Consider the following 19195-nt stretch of genomic DNA (forward strand, 5'->3'; position numbering starts at 1 on the left):
CAAGGGTAAGGGAGAGACACAGGCTGGTAACCACCTTCTGAGTGCACAAAACCTTGCAGCTTGCAAAGCACTTTCACATTTATGATCTCATTTGATCCTACAGCAAAACTGTGAGATCATCAAGAGGCTCAATACCCATTGGGACTGGGACTCAGAAGGAAGGTGACCTGCCCAGGGTCACAGAGACAGACAGTGGTAGCTCTGGGACTGGAAGCCCTGGGCCAACCTGGCCTTCTGCTTTTAAGTCCTGAGTGTACCCACAGACCCCTGGCCTCTGTTCCCAAGAAGCCCAAGACCCTGCCTCCCTGAAATCTTCCTTCCCTGAGGACGAAACTGGAGCTGATTAAATGAAGGTACCCGTGGAAACCAGGGGAACCCTGCTATTGTGTGGCCCTGGCAGTTCCTTACTCTCTCTGGGCCTTAGTTTCCTCATGGGTAGAAGAGGAGGAAGCAGAGGAGTTTTGGGGTGGTCTTCTCAGTGCTGACATTCTGCATGTGTGAAAAATGTCTGTGAGGCTTTGAGAAATCTTGCCTGGGTCTAGCCATGGAGCTTCCGCAGCCCTGATCCCACAACCTGCTTCAGCCACTACTTAGTGATCTTAGGCACTTCATTTAACATTTCTCAGCCTCAGTTTTCCCATCTCTAAAATGGGGGTAGTGATGTTACCTACCTCCTGGGTGTTGGCCTTTGTTAGTTGACACTTGGCACTGCCCTCACATTCACACAGACCTTTGATATAATCTCCAAACAAGGTCGGTGACCACAGTCCTGAAAGAGCAATGACACTAAAGAAGATGGCGGTCCTTAGACCACAGGACAGCTGTGTCCCACTGCAGGCTCTCACTGATTATAGGGGCTCTGACTTAAAACTTGCTGTAGCTTCTGAAATTATCCTGTGAATAGCACAATTATTTGCATTGAAACTGAGTAGTTCAGAGCATTAACTTACTCATTGTAAGCATTTAAAATATACCACCATTTTTTTGTAACCCCGGCTTGTCATTAATTCACTTTTTAGTGTACATGAACTTTAAAACAATGCCAGAGGAAGGGCCTCGGGCCACAACTGTGAAGCCTTGGATGGCAGTAGTTTGGTCCTGGCATGAGTAAGCACCCAATAAATAGTAATAATCAATCACATTTATAATCCACTTTACAGTTTCGGAACCTCTTTCACATTTTTCATTCTTTCCTCCCACGCGCGGCGAGGTAGTTATGTGATTATTTTGTCCCATTTTAAGGATGCAAAAACTGAGGCCAAACCAGGCGCTGAGAGGGCTCTGGGGCGCGGGTCCCGGAGTGGGCGGTGCGCTGGCCCTCGGAGCTCGCAGGCGGGGCGGGGCGGGGCGGCTCTCCGGGCGGCCTGCAGGTGCGCGGGGGAATCCTCGGCGCCACCTGGGCGCGGCGAGGAAATTGAACCATGTATGGGCATCTACGTCAGAGGGGGCGGGCCCGCGGCTGTCGCTGGGGGACGCTCAGTCCGTCCCTTTCCCCCACGAAAAGGCGGCTACCGGACTGCAGGAGGCGTCGAACAGCTCTGGGAGGACTGACAGAAGGCGGCGCGTCTGGGGAGGTGGAGCCCGGGGTGACCCGCGCCCCAGAGAAACGTCCGCCCCCCTCCAAAAGTGGTTCAGCCCGACAACTTTTCATTCATAAAAAGAAAAGGCTCCGTGAGGAGTGAGTCAGAATCCAGCCGCCGACGCGGACCCCACCAGCCAGCCAGCCCAGGGCATGTTCCGAGACTTCGGGGAACCCGGACCGAGCTCCGGAGCGGGCGGTGCGTACGGCGGCCCGGCGCAGCCCCCAGCCACGGGCCAGCAGGTGAGAAGGACCCGACGCCTGGGATCCCCGGGTGGACAGCGCCTGGGAAGCTGCGGTCCGCTCACGCACGCTCCGCGACTGGGGCCGGGAGCGGGAGAAGGCACCGGGTCTGGGGACCGTGCGGATCCTGCGCGTTCTCCGCGGTCTTAGGGGCACTTTCCGCCCACAGCCGAGGGGAGCGCGCCCGGCGGGCGGAACGTAGGTCTGCGACTGTCCGCTCTCTCGCTCGCCCCTTTCCCCTCGCTGTCTGCTGTCTATCTGTCCCTTCGTCGCTGTTGCCTTTTTTTCTTTCCTCCTGTCCACCACTAATTTCTTTGCTCCATCTGCGTCGGAAGGGGGCCCCTTAGCCCGAGATTAGTCCTAGCCCCGACCGAGTCGGAGGGTCTGGTCCATCTCGGACTAAATTTCCAGGATCTAGAATCTGGGATGCGGCCGCGATGTCCCCACACAGAAGGGAGGCTAGCCCAGACAGACCGGGAATCCTGGGCACTGTCTGTGATCGTTTGTGTGTGTCTCCGTTTGTCTGGCCCTCTGTACCCCGTCACCAAGTCCCCATCCCCTTCTTGGCACAATGGAGCTTGGTGGTCTCCACGAGACTGGCTCTTGACCCCTTTACAGAATGGGCCCAACAGAGACCACGAGATGCCGGGATGTGCGTGGGGTCACGCACCAGCAACTCCCGTGCCCCCGACTCTTGGCACCAAAAGGCCCCCGCTGCCGGATGGGGGGACCCGCGAGGCTGCAGGTGCCCATTTCCTGTGGAGGGGCCACGAGCACGTGTCACTAGGGGAGGGAAGGAGCGCCGTCCGTTCCGCCGAGTCACGGCGGCCGAGTCACGGTGGCTGACTCACCCGGGGCGCCCCTCCCTTCCTGGCCTGGAGCGGCCCGGGCCCGGACAACCTTGGGAGCGGGAGATGCCGCCGGTCGGTGCCTCAGGCCCGGAACTGGGGCTACTGGGCCACTGGGCCCGCAGCGCTGGGCCGGGGACACCGCTGTACGGACTTGTCTGGGCTTGTGGGGCCCTTCCCAGACGACTTGTGCTCCCACACCCAGGACCCAGCCTCCAGGGCTTGAACCCAGTTCTCCCCAAACACTGAGCCCCTTCTCAACCCATTCCTCAGATTTCAGGCTGAAAGAAAATCTTGTCAGCTAATACCTGGAGGGCAAAAAGTGCAGCCAGGCTTGGTCCTACGCAGGATCCACCTCATTTACCGTATTTCACAGACTCTAAGACCCCATTGATTAAAAAAAAAACAAAAAACACCATTATTTTGTGCCACTAAATTGTTTGAAAAGCTGTCAATTAAACTGATGTCAGAGCTCCTAAAAGATACGTCTTAGCATCAATGAGATGCCATAATCCTCACCTATGACAGTATTAAAAATGAGGAAACTGAAGCACCTTGAGGTTAAATAACTCGCCCAGAGTCACAGCCAGTAAGTGGCTGAGCTGAGAGTAGAATTAGAACAGCCTAAACCCAGAGCAGTGGCTCTTGCCCACCACAGCCCCTGTGCATTGGGCACCTGCCTGCTGTTTTCCAGGCTCTGTCACACACATTCTCTCAGCTGATTCTTACAGCTGCCCTTGGAGTTAGACGCTGTAATGATTCTTTGTGCAGATGGGATGCAGGCAGGGTACAGGAGTGGGTAAAGCCTGGCCACCTGGACCCAAACTTACTTCCCACTTATTGGCTGTGTGTATGGATAACTATTTCCTGTCTGAAAAATGAAGATACTGTTGTGCAAATTATATGAGTCAGTATTTGTGAAGTGATTGGGACAGTGCCTGGAATTCACACTTTATAAGTATTAGCTCTGATGGGGAAATGGAGGCACAGAGACGTTATGTGACCTGCCCTAAGTCATACAGATCAAGATTTGTCTGGATTTGTCATCCAGTCTCTATGACTGCCAAGCTGTCTCTCAGGACCATTGGAGTGGATGGCAGAGTAGCTTCTATCCACCAGAAGCCCCTTGATCCACACAGACCTCATCCTCCACTTCTTATTCCTCAGAAGTTCCACCTTGTGCCGAGCATCAACGCTATGAGTGGCAGCCAGGAGCTGCAGTGGATGGTGCAGCCTCACTTCCTGGGACCCAGCAGCTACCCAAGGCCTATGGCCTACCCCCAGTACAGCCCTGCACAGCCCCGGCCAGGAGTCATTCGGGCCCTGGGGCCACCTCTAGGGGTGCATCGCCAGCCCTGTGAACAGGTAAGGAGCTGAGGCGTTACACTAGATCAAATGCCCAGAAGGGTGCTGAGGTGCAGAGGACAAGCTCTTGCCCAAAAGGAGGATACAGGCTGATATAGGCTTGGTGGTGGGGGCGGGGATGGGGGGGCAGGTCATTGGTAGCTATTGGCCAAGGCAAAATTGATAGGCGCTCCTTGGGAGATAGAGAGCAGAGTTCACTTCTGAATCAGGGAGAGGTTCCTGGAGATGGAGGCATGTTAGCCTAGAAGGATGGGTAGGATTTGCATGACAGAGACGAAGGAAAAGACATTTCAGGTAGAAGGGATGGCAGGAACAAGAACAGAGGTGGAGGCGAGAATGTGTAAGGTATACATGTGGAAAGGTAGTGGACAGTAGAGGGTCTCTACCTGCTGACATGTATGGACAGGGTGCGCTTATGCTGTCTATGTAGTTGAGGAGAGTACAGAGAGGAGAGGGTTCCCCTCAGCTATTCTCTAGGTCTCAGTTTCCCAATCTCATGTAACACTTACAAAAAACCTCTGGAGAATGTACTCTGGTTTCCCCCATTTTACAGCCAAAGAAATTAAAGCCCAGAGAGGTAAAGTCACTTGCCCCAGTCACACAGGTAGTGAGTAATGGGACAGGTCTGTCTATTCTAAAGTCAGATCAAGACACACTGTCTCTCTGGGAGCTAACAGAAGGCTTCAAGCAGAGTGGGCTGGAACTCTTGCCACCCCAACCAGGGTTTCCACCCTCACACTGCTAATGAAGTCCTTACCAAAATAAATAAATAAATAAGAGATAAAGGGTCTTTCAGGGAGTGACTCTCTTTGCCTGTCCTGGGGCATTTTGGTATGTAAGGCTGTACTGGGAGGAGGTTTGCACATTAGAGCTTGCTCTGACAGCCGAACTGAGTGGAGGATGGGGAAACAGAGCCAGATCTTGGGAAAGATGTTCCATGGGCCAGGGGCAGCATTCCCAGAAACAGAATGGTTGGCCTTTGTGACCACCTGGAGAAGGGGACCTTTATAAGAGACCCAGAGGCAGGCTTCTGGACTTACTTCCTTCAACCCTGTCCTGAGGGTGGCCCTTTGTTCCTAGTATTCCTAGATTGGCTCTGAGGTGAGTGGGATCCTTTTGGGGAAGGTGATTTCTAGCAGCTGGCCTCTCAATGTTGAGTAAGAGTGAGTGGATTTTAATTTCTGCTTTGGGATCATAAAAGAGTTTTTCATCCTCCTGGGCTTCAGTTCCTTACACAGAAAGCTGGGAAAAGAATCTGTGTAAAGCTCTTAACTAGTAATAATAAGGTTCCCAATAAATAACAACTTAGCCCCTCTTAGTGCTTACCGCCTCTGGGGAAGAGGACACTTATTTATCAAGAGATTGAAGAGAATGAGGGTCCTTCGAAAAAGAGAGGTCTGGTTCCAGGGTTTCAGAGGAGGAAAGGCCACTTCTGCCTGCGGAAGGAGAGAAGGCTTCCTGGAGGCGGGGACATCTCAATTAAGTCCTGGGAGAAGAGCAGGGTTAAGCTTTTTGGAGTGGAGGTGGGGCATTCCAAGAGAGGAATCAAAGAAGGCAAAAGCTAAGTGCGGGGAAGATACTTGATTTATCGTTCCTAAAGCGTGAGTGCAGGGAACGGTCGGGGTGCGATGGTCCCTGAAACGCATGCTGGGGGCGCCGCCGCGCTGCCTTGTCCTACGCCAGGGTCCTACCACTGCGCCACGCACGAGGCTAGTGCGGGGCAGCCAGTGGCCCAGGGTCCACCTCACCGCTCCCTCTACCCTCCAGATCAGCCCGGAGGAGGAGGAGCGCCGGCGAGTAAGGCGCGAGCGGAACAAGCTGGCCGCGGCCAAATGCAGGAACCGGAGGAAGGAACTGACCGACTTCCTACAGGCGGTGAGCACCGGCCGGAGGGTGTACAGGGCCCGGCTGCCACCAGCCGGCGGGGCCCCAGCGGTGCCGGCATTGGAAGTCCCCTCCCCCAAGCTCCCTGTCGGAGGGCAATCCTTCGGAGAAAAGGAGGAAAACGCGATTTAAAAAATTAGTTGCAGTTCGTCCCACTCCAGGCACCGCAGAGCAGTTTGGAGCTTCTGCGGACGATCTCCAAGAAGCCTCGTACCTGACCGGAGTGGTACCCATTTTCTCCCAAGGGCTCATGGGAGTTGTAGTCCAGACTTGCTGGAGACACCACTCCCCATCCCTGGGCCCCAAATTACCACCACCGCCGGAGCCTCTGAGCTATTCGGTTCTCTCCTTAACACCTCTCCTAACCCTCTACAGGAGACGGACAAACTAGAGGACGAGAAATCCGGACTGCAGCGAGAGATTGAGGAGCTGCAGAAGCAAAAAGAACGCCTGGAGCTGGTGCTCGAAGCCCACCGTCCCATCTGCAAAATCCCGGAAGGGCCCAAGGAGAGCAACACAAGCAGTACCAGCGGCACCAGCAGCCCACCAGCCCCCTCCCGCCCTGTGCCTTGTATCTCCCTTTCCCCGGGGCCTGTGCTTGAACCCGAAGCATTGCACACCCCCACGCTCATGACCACGCCCTCCCTGACTCCTTTCACCCCCAGTCCCGTCTTCACCTATCCCAGCACCCCTGAACCCTGTGCCTCAGCCCATCGCAGAAGTAGCAGCAGCAGCGGGGACCCATCCTCTGACCCCCTCGGCTCCCCCACCCTTCTCGCCTTATGAGGCACCCCCAAGTCCCCTCCCTGCAGGTGCCACCCTACCCATCGTCCCCCCACCCATTGATCCAGCTGGCCTGGACCATATCCCATGCCCAGCCCCAGCAGGTTCTTCACCTTTCCACATGAAACTGAGCATATTTTGCTTCTTTCTAGAGCCAGTTTGGGGTCACCAGAGCTGCCCACTGTTTCTTTAGAGCTGATCTCTCTAGCACAATTTGCACTAAATCAGAGACAAAATATTTTCCTGCTTGTGCAAGAGAACTGGCAGCCAAAAGGGCTTTGTAACTCTCTAGAGGGCCTCTGGAGCCCTAATCCCCTTTAGACCACTCCTATAGTCCTCATCACCCTCTTCCTGTAAGCCACCCAACCCTACTTCCTGACAGAAGGTGGTAACTCCGCTAGCCTAGAACACTAATTTACCCAGCCCCACTGCCAGCAGCATCACATGATTAAAACAGGGCATTCTGCTGGCCCCTCCTGAATGGCACAGCTCAGGAAGGTGTCAGAGGCTTCTGTGATGAGCTGACCTGCAGCCCCCAGCTCTGAGAAGACTTTAGCTCCAGGGAATCCAAGCCTCCACAGTGAAGACAGCTGCTATTTATTTTCCTAAAGAGAATATTTTTATACAAACCTGACAAAATGGAATAAAAGGCTTGAAGCTCTGGCTTGGTCTCACTGGACCCAGAAGCTAGAGAGAACATTTGGAGTCGGAAGCCCTAGGCTCGTCTCAGCTCCATGGACGCACTGCATGACCTTGAAAACAATTATATGGTATTACTGGACCTCAATTGTCTTATCTGACAAATGCGGCTACATCTGCTCTGCCTCATCTCCAGGACTGAGAGAAGGAATAATAGAGAGCTGCTGGGTGCGAGCCAAGGGGATCATCCTCTTCCTGCTGGGGCCCACAAGTGCTCCGCCGTGTGCCACAGGAGGGCGCTGTTATGCCCCGTCCAGCCTCAGGGGAGGCGGCTCAGTGGGTTCTGCGCCCCCAACACCTGCTTCCTGCCCCATTGTCTAGGACAGGAAGGAGCCGGGAAGGGAGCTGGAGCCACTTCAGGGGCCGGATCACGGCCTATCCCCGGGCCTGACTGGGGAAGACAGTGGCTTACGGTCCCACATCCCGCCACAGGAATAAGGCAATGGTGGGGGAGGGGTGTCAGTCACCTTAGTTCTTCAGTTCCTCCAGTTGGGAATGGTACCCTGTTCTCAACGTCCCCACCCTCGTCGCAACCCCGGCGAGTACCCAACAGACGCTGCCCAGGCCACGGGCTCTGCTTCCATCGCAGTTTATTATCCCCCACCCAACCCCCAGCAAGTCCCTCCGCTCCAGCCTCCAGTACCCCCGTTGCCCCGCCAGCGAGGGTGAGGGCCCCTTCTCAGTGCCGGGGTTTCTAAATCCATGCCGGCGGCCACTCATGAGCGGCCAGGGCGGCATCCAGGTCCCGAGGTCGACCGCAATCTGGAGCTTGAGGAGCAATCCGGCCGGGCGTCGGCGCGAAGGAAGCTGCACCTTCAATCATCTGGCGAGCAAGCCAGGGGCAACTGATCGGGGCTGCCCACGCTGCCCGTGCTGGAGCTTCCATCTCCCAGGTCGCGGGGCCCGCAGGGGGGTAAGGTGAGCTCGGGTGTCGGCCCAGCGCCTGAGCCCCCCGCGCCTCCAGGACCGCCTCGGGGGCCCCACTCCTCGCCCAGCGCCAGGCAGAGCTCCTTTAGCGCCAGATTCTCCCGCAGCAGCTCCTCCTGGCGGCCCTCCAGCTCGGCCAGCTTCTGCCAACAACCGCCCAGGTCTTCGCGCACGGCTCGGGATGCTTGGGTCCCGAAGAGCTGCCACTGGCGAGCTGCGCGCCGCCCGCGCTGACGCTCTGAGTCCAGGAAGCAGCAGAGGTCGCGCAGCTCACGGTTTTCAGCCTGTAGGCGCCGGTTGAGCTGCTTGAGCTCGCGGATCTCGCCTAGGTGACTCTGCAGCTGTCGATTCACCTCCTGCATAAGGCGACCGCGCTGCACCAGAGCCGCCAAGCGCGCCGCCTCTTCCCGCCGCAAGCGCCGCACCAACTCCTCCTTGCCCAGCGCCGCCATCTCCTCATCGGTCAGCTCCTCCAGGCCACCCGTCTCGGCCTCCATGGTTGCTCAGGCCTCTGGAGCATCGCCTGCCCGCCGCCGCGACCCAGGAGCCCCACGTCGACCTCGACGACGGTCTGGATCGGGCTCGGGCTCCCGCTCAGCTCACTCGCTGCAGGATATAGCTGAGTAGCGTAGGCTGCTGTAGCTGCCCGGGGCCGGGCGCGCGCCGGGGCGGGCCCGCATGACGTTAAAAGGACAGCCAATCCAGGAAGGTCTATCCGGAAAGGGGCGGGGCATGAGCACAGCGAGAGCTCTGTCTCCGCCCACTCGGGAAAGCCGAGTCACAGACCCTCACCGACACTGGGTGCCAGCTTTCACGGCCCTACGCGCCAGGCAATCCCAAAGTAGGCACTTCGTATCTCCCAGCTCCAAACCTCTTCAAGCTCAAGCCTAGGTCTCACAGCTCCTGAGAAGCAAGACTCAGGCGTCGGCCGCTCACTCTCCTGCCCATCCCTCGACGGAATGACAGATCTCCTTTTCATCCTTCCCAATTTATCTCGAACTCAAGTCTCGGCTCACTGAGCATCGCTCCCAGCTCAGAATCCTGAGTCCAAATGTCTTGTCTTACCATCAGCCTACCCTCTCTCTCACGGAGCGTTTCCTGCCCAGGGGAAGGGGCATACCATGGTTCATTTGTTCAGTAAACCTTTATTGTGTGCAAGGCCATGCAGAAATAAACTTGACCAAGATCCTAATCCTGTCCTCAAGGAGGTCGTAATCTGGCAGGGGATACAGGCTGTATTAAACAAGCAAATGCTAGGAGGGGAGGGAGCACGGGTTGATGGACACTCCCCAAAAATGGATCCCAAAAGAGGAGTTCCAAGAGGCTCTGAAAGATGCATAAGGTTTTCCAAGTAAAGAGAGCTATTTCAGGGCGAGGGAAGAGCATGGTGAAAGACACTGTGGACTGAAAGGCCCTAGCTGCTTTAGGAGCAGTGAGAGTAGCTTGATGTTTTTGAAAGGCAGGTGTGGGGAAGAGTGGTGATGGAGAGAGGCAACAAAGGTAGTTGGAAGCCATATTCTTAAGAGCTTTCAGTACTGAGCTGGCCATTAACAATTGTAAGCAGGGGAGTAACATTTAAAAATATGCATTTGACTAGGCTGCTTTGTGTAGGCTGGACCATGGGGAGGGAATGTTAGGCGGGGAGATTAGTAAGAACACTGTCAGTGGGCAAGGACAGCAATGCAAGACTGGTCTGGGACAGCGCCAGGGCGGCAGAGGACAAAACAGATACTAGAAATATTCAGAAGGCAAATCAGCAGAGCTGAATGTAAGAAAGAGGAATCTGGGAGAAAGCCAAGGCTTCTGGTATGAGAATTGGGTGGATGTTGGGGGTGTCAGTGAGATAGGAACGCAGAAAAGAAACACTGAGGAGAAAGAGAGGTCTGTCTAACTTTTGAAGGGTGTGTGGGAGACAGCGTATTAAGACTCGCAAAGAAGTGGCCCTCTGGATGTGGACTTCAGGCAGAGCTCTAAGATGCAGAATCAGAGAGGTCATTAGTGGCAGGAGTGGCGGAGGGAGGTTAAAAACACTGGGGACAGGTGCCCCATGCCCAAGAGTGGTGCTCGTCCTCAGGCTGGACTGAAGGGCTCCCGGTCAAGGCCCTTAGAAGTTGGGCCTGACACCTTTCTTGCAGAAATAAGATTTAGGATGGAGCCCCATGAAACCCCTAAATTTAGGAGGCAGGTCAAAGTGGGGGCGGGGGCGAAAAGGGCAGAGAAAGTGGGAGAAAAACCAGGAGGAAGTGAGGGGGCTGGTTGCTGAGGCAGGGTCGACTAGCCGGAGGCCTCGACTCCCGACGCGCTCCGGCCAATGGAGCCAGCGGTGGAGGCGTGGTGGGAAAGATGACGTCGGAGTTTGGGATTACCTTCCCAGCCCCACGGCGGAAGGAGGGGCTACCCCTCTCCCCGCCGCTCCTACCTCCCAGCCCTCTGTCCCGGAAGTGGTCCTTTTCTGGCTCCGGTAGTCGGGAGCCGAATCTAGGAGCTCCCGGAAGTTGCCCCGCGGCGGCGCGCCCGGCCCGGGCAGTTCTTGCTCCTACCGGAGCGCTGCCTCCGCGCCCGGGTCCGGGCGTAGCCATGACTAGCGAGTTGGACATCTTCGTGGGGAACACGACCCTCATCGACGAGGACGTGTACCGCCTCTGGCTGGATGGTTACTCGGGTCTGTGGGGGGCAGTCTGGGGAAGCCGGTCGCGCGGAGCGGTAGTCTAGCAAGGGAGAAGGGGTATCCTATAGGGAAGCGGGCAGAGGAGGTAAGAGATGTATAGGACTGGGGGCTGGGATCCCTGGAGGACCTTCGGGGTCGGCGGGGCGGGGTCTTATGCTCGAGCCCGTTCCCCAGTGAGCGACGCAGTAGCTCTGAGGGTGCGCTCGGGAATCCTGGAACAGACGGGCGCCACGGCAGCGGTGCTGCAGAGCGACACCATGGACCACTACCGTACTTTCCACATGCTCGAGCGCCTGCTGCACGCACCGCCGAAGCTGCTGCACCAGCTCATCTTCCAGATCCCGCCCTCCCGGCAGGCACTGCTCATCGAGAGGTGAAAACACCAACCAGATATCTGAACATATACCCATTTTGCAGGCTGAAACTGAGGTCCAGGGAGGGACAGGACTTAAACACGGGATGTGAGAAAATTGAGAGCGGAAAGGGCCGACCCAGGCCCTTCCAGGCCGCCTTCCCCTCCTTTATGGGAAGTCAGCGGTGTTCTCTACCTCTGCACAGATACTATGCCTTTGACGAGGCCTTTGTGCGGGAGGTCCTGGGAAAGAAGCTGTCCAAGGGCACCAAGAAAGACCTGGACGACATCAGCACCAAAACAGGCATAACCCTCAAGAGCTGCCGCAGACAGGTGGGCACTGCCCCCTTCGACGCCTCTTGAACAGCATCCCATCGAAGGTGGGACCCTTCAGTCCATCTCTTTGGCCACTGCCCCAGCCTCCAACCCAACTCCTGATTTTGGCAGCAGCTTCATACCTAGTCTCCTCTTCCCCCTTTTTGCCTCTGCAAGCCATCCCCTACTCTTTCAGAAGCCCCAGTCTAATCATAGCTTTCCCCTGCTCTTGAACTGTCATTGGCTCCCACTCCCTCCTGGATAGTAGCACACTCCTTGGCCTTGACCTTTGTACTCTCCTGTGATCTGGCCCCTGCCAACCTCTCTAGACTTTCATTTCCCTGGTCCCTGGCTTTCTTTTGCTCATGCTTTTCCTACCAGGAGGGTACTCTTCTTGGCCATATCTACCCTGTGAAATCCAAGGTAAGGGGTCAGATGCCATCTTATCCACAAACCTTTCTGGTGGTGCCAGGGAGAAGTAACCCTTCTTCTGGACCTTTAGTGTTTTTTCTCTGTGTCTCCTTTGAGCTCCTTGTGTACAGCTTAGCATTTGCTCATTTTTGATTTCCTGGACCTTAGCCAGGTAGGTGGGTCAGTTCCAGCACAAATTCATGAGGACCTGGACAGCATGATGTTAGAAGGGGTGAATTCTAAGCTAGGACTGAGTAAACATGTATCCAAGGCGAGATGGCAGGAGCTGGGAGTTATTTACTTAATTGATAACAGGTACTCACAATGAATAGGTTGTTGAAGGAACATCCAATGCTAAATCAGCATCTGTTGCCTGGGTAGGTGGGTCGGTGAGGGATGGGTGTTCCATAAACAGTTTATTGGGTGATCAATCTCTGACCAGTCCTCCTTCCTCCTGTTACGGCCCTGCAGTTTGACAACTTCAAGCGAGTCTTCAAGGTGGTGGAGGAAATGCGGGGCTCTCTGGTCGATAACATCCAGCAACACTTCCTCCTCTCTGACCGGTTGGCCAGGTGAGGGGCCAGGCAAGGAACCAGCTGTTTCCTGTCCTGCAAACTCCTTTCCTGGGCCCTGAGACATTTGAACCCACTTGAACTCCTGGCTGTGCTGGGGGGATAATTACCCCATTCCTGGTCTGTACTCTGTATCAGACTGGCTTGGGTTCAAATCCTGACCCAGCCATTTAGCAGCTGGGCTGTTGTGAGGTGTCACACATATGGCACAGCTCCTGGGGCTTAGGAAGCGCTCAGTACATGTTAAGTGTTACCCTTACGGCCTCTCGCTAAAGCCCTGAGGAGAGCTCTGCTGAAACCTCACTGCTCAGGTGAGGAGCCGCAGAGAGGAGGGACTTGAAAGCTGGCATATGGTATGTTAGGGCAGAGAAGCCAGGACGTAGATGCCCACTGATGTCACATGTGGGAGCTGTTGGCTAAGAATTAATTTCAAGTCCTCACAGGCCCACTCTCCCTTCCTGCAGGGATTATGCAGCCATCGTCTTCTTTGCAAACAACCGCTTTGAGACGGGGAAGAAAAAACTGCAGTATCTGAGCTTTGGTGACTTTGCCTTTTGTGCTGAGCTCATGATCCAGAACTGGACCCTTGGAGCCGTCGGTGAGGCCCCCACTGACCCAGGTGCCCGGACACCCCCCAACCTCAGGGCCTGCTTTTCCAGCAGAAGTTCTTCCTACAGGTCCCCAGTTCCCAGAATCCTTCAGTGCCTCTACCCTAGCCACCTCTGCTTATAATTTTAAAATTCCAATGTCCCCACACACACCTTGTCTGCAGACAAAGGGCCCATTACTTGTCTGTGTCCTGGAGCAAGTCACTCCGCCTCTCTGATACCTCGCTTCCTCTTCTATTTCATGGGATGCAAGGGGGTGGTGGGTGAGGAAGGTTCCCGATATCACAGGAGGGGTTTGTATCCCCACCCCAATTCCCTTCATGGACCTCACTCAGACTCCCAGGTGGATGACATGGACATGGACTTAGACAAGGAGTTTCTCCAGGACTTAAAGGAGCTCAAGGTTCTTGTGGCTGATAAGGACCTTCTGGACCTGCACAAGAGGTGACCCAGGGTCTGTGGGGTGGGGCCTGAAGTGGGGGGCCCGTGCGGCTCTAGGCTTGACTCTGTCTCCCTGCAGCCTGGTGTGTACTGCCCTCCGGGGAAAGCTTGGTGTCTTTTCTGAGATGGAAGCCAACTTCAAGGTCTGTGACCCAGTCCAGCCTCTGTCCCCTGGGTGTCTTCAGCCTCCAGTGCACTGTCCCACTGGGCAACTCTGCTCATGCCCGAGATTGACCAGCAGGTGGTGCTGCAGCTCCCTCTGCCCTGCCTGTGAGGGGGGAGCTTCTCCTAAACCTTGGGGAATTACTTGATTGAGGGAGGTGGATGGATTTGGGGAGGGGCCTGCCTGTCCTTCAGCCTCTGGGCTCAGCCCCCGACCTTGGGGCAGAAAGCAGAACTCCCAGGCTCCCTGCCCCACAGAACCTGTCCCGTGGGCTGGTGAATGTGGCCGCCAAGCTGACCCACAATAAAGACGTCAGAGACCTGTTTGTGGACCTGGTGGAGAAGGTAAGTTGTCCTGTCCACCCTCCTCTAATCCCCAGCCTGGCCTGTCCCTGGGCTGTGCCAGTGCTGGCTATTCCCTTGGGCCCGCAGTTCGTGGAACCCTGCCGTTCCGACCACTGGCCATTGAATGATGTGCGGCTCTTCCTGAATCAGTATTCGGCATCAGTCCACTCCCTGGATGGCTTCCGGTGAGAGACTCGAGGCCTCCTGCCCTGCCCGGCCTTGTCCCAGCCAGCCTCCTGCCAGGGCTTTGCCCTCCCACACACTCTGGGTTCCCTGTCCCGCCACCCTGGGGGTTACAGTCTCTGTGGACCAGAGTCCTGGCTCCACCGATTAGAAACTGTGGCCTGAACTTGTGCAAGTTCCTTAACTTTATGCCTCAGTTTCCCCATATGTAAACCAGGGATAACAATGCTAAGGATCATAAGAATACTGTGAGGACTAAAGGGGTGAAGGCAAACGGAACACTTAGAGCAGCGTCTCAGATGCAGTGGGGATGTGGTACAGGTCAGCATTACTGTCACTGTTCCCGTTTCAGGCACCAGGCCCTCTGGGACCGCTACATGGGCACCCTCCATGGCTGCCTCCTGCGCCTGTATCATGAGTGAGGCCACCTTCCACTGCTGCCTGCACTGACAATAAAGTTGCCATGACTTTGGAGGAGCCTGTGCATGGTACACATCGGGGTCTGTGTGTGGAGGGGGTGTACACAGGTGTGCACATGGATATCTCTAAGTGTCTGTGTCTAAGGATATAAGTAGATGTATGTTGGCCCCGCGGGGATTAGAACATGTCAAGGAGTGGTGTCTGTACTGTCCCCAACCATTTCCCCACCCCAGCTGATTCACCTGGAAGGCAGGGGGCTTGTCTTCGTTTATTCAAGCTGTAGCAAGAAGACTGGGAGGGCAGGCAAAAGGCTTGGGGTGGGGCTGGTGAGGAGGCAGCGGGAATAGCAGGAGAGAGTGGAGGGGTGCCCAGGTAGGCTCAGCGAGGGCAGGAAACTCGCTGCTTCTTAACTGGTTGGTCCACTCGGGCAGTGAGTGGGTACTTGGTAATGCCACAGGTATTACTCCCTCGGTGCAGCCGGAAATAGCCCTAGGAAGTTCAAGGACATCAGGGCCGGGAGGGGGGAGAGGCCCGTCCTGCCGTGTTCCGCCATAGGGCACGCTCACCTTCTCGCCCCAGCTGGCTCCCCATGAGTTCTTCAGGATCCAGTAAGGGGTCGAGTGTTGAGGATGAGCCTGGGATGAGACTGCCTCTGCCGGCTTCCTCTCCACCGACTTGCTTGTCCCAAAACCCACCAGCAAGACAGAATGATCCACAAGCCGGGGGTCACAGGTGGTAGGTGTGGCCTTGATCACACCCTTCTGGTATTGCTGCAGGGATGAGGGCAGAGGTGCTGGGTCTGAGGCCACATCCCCTGTGCGCCCCTCCCACCATTCCCTCCCTTGTCTCACCTTCAGGAGCTTCATGTTGATAGTCACGGTGATGGGGCCCTGGGTAGCCAGGTACCAGGCTATTTCTGGGGATGAAAGGTGCCCTCAGACCCTGCCTGCCTTGCCCCCCGCTCTCAGCTCACGGGTGTCACTCTGTCCCTCTTTCCCACCCCCTCCTCCAGTCCCTGCCTCCCAGCCCCCGCTGCCCCTGCAGCTCTGTCTGTAGCCCAGTCTGTGCACTGCTGCCCTGCTCTGCCTGCCCTCGGCCCCACGCTGCTCGCACTCTGTTCGTTGTCCGGCAGCATGATGAAATCCTGGATCCAGGCCACCTTCTTGTGCTTTCTGGCCAGGCACCTGTGGGTTCTGACAGTCCCCTGGAATGGGTAGTCCTTCTCGCTGGCCAGGCCACCTGGAGATCAGAAAAGCAAGGCCAGGGCGGAGACTCAGCTCTGAATGTCCCTCTGCTCCGTAGCTGCCCAGAGCGGCAGGACACTCACTGTTGTTGAGGACGGTTATAAACGCATCCCAGACGAAGCCACCCCTGCAGCCATTCCCACAGCGGCCACAGTCGAGCAGTTCTGGTGCAAGAAGGGACAATGTGGGTGCCAGGCCCCAGGCCCCAGGCCTCCATCCCTCCCCAGGCCCCTCACACATAAACCTTCACCCAGCCATACCCTGCACAGAGACTTCCACGGACTGCCGGTGTTTGATGCCCCATAGGGCCTCAATGTTGCCCGCTGCTGCCATGGCCCAGCAGCAGTTGCAGTTTTCCTAGGGGAGAAATGGTGGGGGAGGGTCAGAGTAAGGGGGTTGGGCTTTGCCCCATCTCCCCTCCCCCATCACGGGCTGGACTGGGCCAGGCTTGGTGGGGGCAGATACCTGGTTCTTGACGGAAGAGATGATACCGGCCGCCTTCCTCCAGTCACAGGTGGGGGGCAGGGGCTCCCCCCACTCTTCAGATCCTACCTGTTTGCTCACATTAGGGAGCCCTCCAGCTGCGCTCTGATGCCCGTAGAGCTGACCAAACTCCTCATCTGGGAGACAGAGCCAACAAGGTCACAATTTTAATCCCTTTTCCCCCATAGTCTGCTTCTCCTACTCCAGCCATCCACATTCTTGGTCTTCAGAGTCCCTATCATACCCTACAAGTCAGAAAGGCAAGGATACTGAGGCTAGAGAGAGGCCAGATTCCTTGTTGGGGTGCATGCCCCCTGCACCTGCTGCCTTACCACCGAGCTGGGCTGGGACACAGGCCTGTCCGTGCTCTATTTGGGGAAGCACCCAGCCCTCTGATCCTCAGGCTCCCTCTCTGGGAAACAAAAGCTGAAGGTATACTATGTCCATGTGCCTCCCCACTCACCACCTATGGTCCAGGAAGTGTTCCGTACCTGTGAGGTCACTGAACGGAGTTACCCCAAACTCGGCTGTGCCCAAGTCCTCCTTCTGTAGCCACTGCGCCTGGGCCAGGTTGTGGGCAAAGATGTCGAGGCGGCGAGCATGCTCTGGACCAAAAGGGGGTTGCTTGTCCTAGGCTGGCTCCAAGTCCCCAGGGACAGGAAGTGGCCACTGGCTGGGCGTCCTCCTACCCACACTCAGATGAGCACTGATGCCTTTCCTGTAGCCCCTGCAGACTCTGCTGCAGACACCAGGGCTGAGGAAGTGGCTCCCCAGCCCACCTGGGGTTGGGTTTTCCCTGAAAGGCAGCAAGGGGGGCCATCTCTGCTCACCCACAAGAAGCCAAGTAAAGGATGTGAAGGTAAAGTGACTCAGAGGGGAAAGGTGGGGGTGGTCAGACCAGCTTCCTGCTGGGTCACCTCCTCCACCTTCACTTCACACCTCTTGACTTCAGACCTGGGGCTAGAGCATGGTAGGGGTGGGGGAGGATGGGGTACAGGTCGTTGCCAGCCTGGACTGGAAGGTACCCACAGACATCCCCCTGTGGAAGATGAGACCCAGAGCGAGGGCAGGAGCAGGGCTGGCAGCTCATGGGGGTGGAGAGTCCCCAGCTTAAGGTCAAAATGGGTCATTGGGTCTTTGTGAATTAATTCATGACTCGTGGTCTGCCCACTGTTTGTAGTCACAGGAAAATGGTTATGGAGGTGAAGGATTCCTCTAGGACTGGGGCAGACCTCCAGCAACTATTGTCTGCCCCCTAGTTTCTTAGCAAAGAATGATCCTGTCCCCATTTGAGCATCCAGCAAACCAGGGAGCACAGCCCTGGGATCTGCCACCATCCTGCTGGGTGGCTTTGACCAAACCCATTCCCCACCCTGAGCCTCAATTTCCTCATCTATTAAATGGGAGAAGGGGGTTTGGACTGGGGATGTGTGTGTCCCATGATACCTGCTGGGTTCGAGTAACTCCGGTTGTACTGGATCTGGAACAACCTGAAGACCTCTTTCAGTTCCAGTGGCTGGGGACCTGGGTCCTTGCAAGGAACCAAGGGTGTGGGGAGCAGGTTAGGACCAGCGCTGGGACCACACCTCGGCTCCCAAAGATACAAGGACTGGACTAGGAGAACAGCAGGTTAGTCTCCCCTGTATCCCTGTGAGCTTGGGCATGTCAGTCACCTATCTGGCCTCAGTTGTTCCCTCTGGGAAATGGGACCAAGGCCGTTGTTAAGGGGTGAGCCCCAGGGTTCATACCTTTACAGAAGAAAGTATATGGGGAGTGGTTTGGGGGCACTTACCTGGCCCCTGAGGGAGCCCTTGATGCCTTGAACCAGGCCCGCCACCAACAGGACCAGGAGGCACGAAAGGTAGATAGTTAGTGCCATGGTGCGGCAGACCAGAGTGCTGGGGGCAGGAAGCTGTGCAGACCAACTGGAGGGGCTGAGAGGGCGGGGCCGGAGAAACCACAAAGTGGAAACCAGGTCGGGACGGGGAGGCTCAGACCCCTAGAGCATGAGAGCTGCCTCAGACCTTCAGGCTTTTGTCTCCACACAGCCCTCTGCTTGCCTGTCCCCACCCCAGCACCTTTTTCTTTATTCAACAGAGACTCTCAGACCACCTTGTTCTGGGCAATTCTAGGGATACAGAGATGGATCTGCCCTTAAGGAGACAGGAGGAGACAGATACTAAGGGGGCAGTGACAATATATGGCCATTGGTGCCATGATGGGAAGTTGGGGGCTTATGGGAGCCATAGGCCCCTGATGACTGGGCAGGAATGGTGGGTGGCCGGTGTCCCTTGGGCACGTACTCTTGCTCATCCCACAAAGTTCAGTCTGCCCAAGGGTCACCTCCAAGAAGCATTCCCTGCTCCCCATCATCTGGTGTAACCTGAAGCCCCTTGAGGCCTGGCTATGCTTGTGCACGCTTGACATCTGCCAATCACGGCAGATGTCCACTGTGTCTGTGATCTCATGAGCAAGGCCAAAGTGGGTAAAGGCCAAGGAAGGGCTGGCAGCTCATGGGGGTGGAGAGTCCCCAGCTTAAGGTCAAAATGGGTCATTGGGTCTTTGTGAATTAATTCATGACTCGTGGTCTGCCCACTGTTTGTAGTCACAGGAAAATGGTTATGGAGGCGAAGGATTCCTCTAGGACTGGGGCAGACAAAAAG

The 19195-nt window shown here is 56.2% G+C and overlaps 4 protein-coding genes across 8 annotated transcripts; 2 read left to right on the plus strand and 2 right to left on the minus strand.

Annotated features, from left to right (window-relative positions):
- The first annotated feature begins 1485 nt into the window (after nt 1-1485).
- FOSL1 (FOS like 1, AP-1 transcription factor subunit) lies at nt 1486-7365 on the plus strand. Its single transcript, XM_036929551.2, has 4 exons — nt 1486-1822; nt 3838-4035; nt 5803-5910; nt 6295-7365. Exons 1-4 carry the CDS (start codon nt 1733-1735, stop codon nt 6703-6705), a joined length of 807 nt encoding a protein of 268 aa, XP_036785446.2. The 5' UTR covers nt 1486-1732; the 3' UTR covers nt 6706-7365.
- CCDC85B (coiled-coil domain containing 85B) lies at nt 7284-9503 on the minus strand. Its single transcript, XM_036929557.2, has one exon. The coding sequence runs from the start codon at nt 8823-8825 to the stop codon at nt 8217-8219; it is 609 nt and encodes a 202-aa protein (XP_036785452.1). The 5' UTR covers nt 8826-9503; the 3' UTR covers nt 7284-8216.
- A 1274-nt stretch (nt 9504-10777) lies between these two features.
- FIBP (FGF1 intracellular binding protein) lies at nt 10778-14857 on the plus strand. 5 transcript variants are annotated; one of them, XM_057506890.1, is made up of 10 exons: nt 10778-10981; nt 11171-11369; nt 11555-11681; nt 12546-12646; nt 13111-13265; nt 13590-13698; nt 13775-13838; nt 14116-14202; nt 14290-14387; nt 14738-14857. In XM_057506890.1, exons 1-10 carry the CDS (start codon nt 10906-10908, stop codon nt 14805-14807), a joined length of 1086 nt encoding a protein of 361 aa, XP_057362873.1. In that variant the 5' UTR covers nt 10778-10905; the 3' UTR covers nt 14808-14857. The 5 variants fall into 5 exon arrangements, with proteins under 5 accessions (XP_057362873.1, XP_036785422.2, XP_036785431.2 ...); XM_036929527.2 differs by having other exon boundaries at nt 10779-10990; XM_036929536.2 differs by having other exon boundaries at nt 10781-10990; nt 13111-13244.
- A 197-nt stretch (nt 14858-15054) lies between these two features.
- CTSW (cathepsin W) lies at nt 15055-18703 on the minus strand. The gene is made up of 10 exons (XM_036929515.2): nt 18325-18703; nt 17979-18063; nt 17024-17137; nt 16515-16669; nt 16310-16406; nt 16133-16213; nt 15919-16044; nt 15657-15721; nt 15372-15575; nt 15055-15294 (listed from the first exon to the last, which is right to left on the minus strand). Exons 1-10 carry the CDS (start codon nt 18409-18411, stop codon nt 15184-15186), a joined length of 1125 nt encoding a protein of 374 aa, XP_036785410.2. The 5' UTR covers nt 18412-18703; the 3' UTR covers nt 15055-15183.
- Between the last annotated feature and the right edge of the window lie 492 nt (nt 18704-19195).

Source organism: Manis pentadactyla, chromosome 9, assembly GCF_030020395.1.
Source record: "Manis pentadactyla isolate mManPen7 chromosome 9, mManPen7.hap1, whole genome shotgun sequence".
In the NCBI taxonomy this organism is placed as follows: Eukaryota; Metazoa; Chordata; class Mammalia; order Pholidota; family Manidae; genus Manis; species Manis pentadactyla.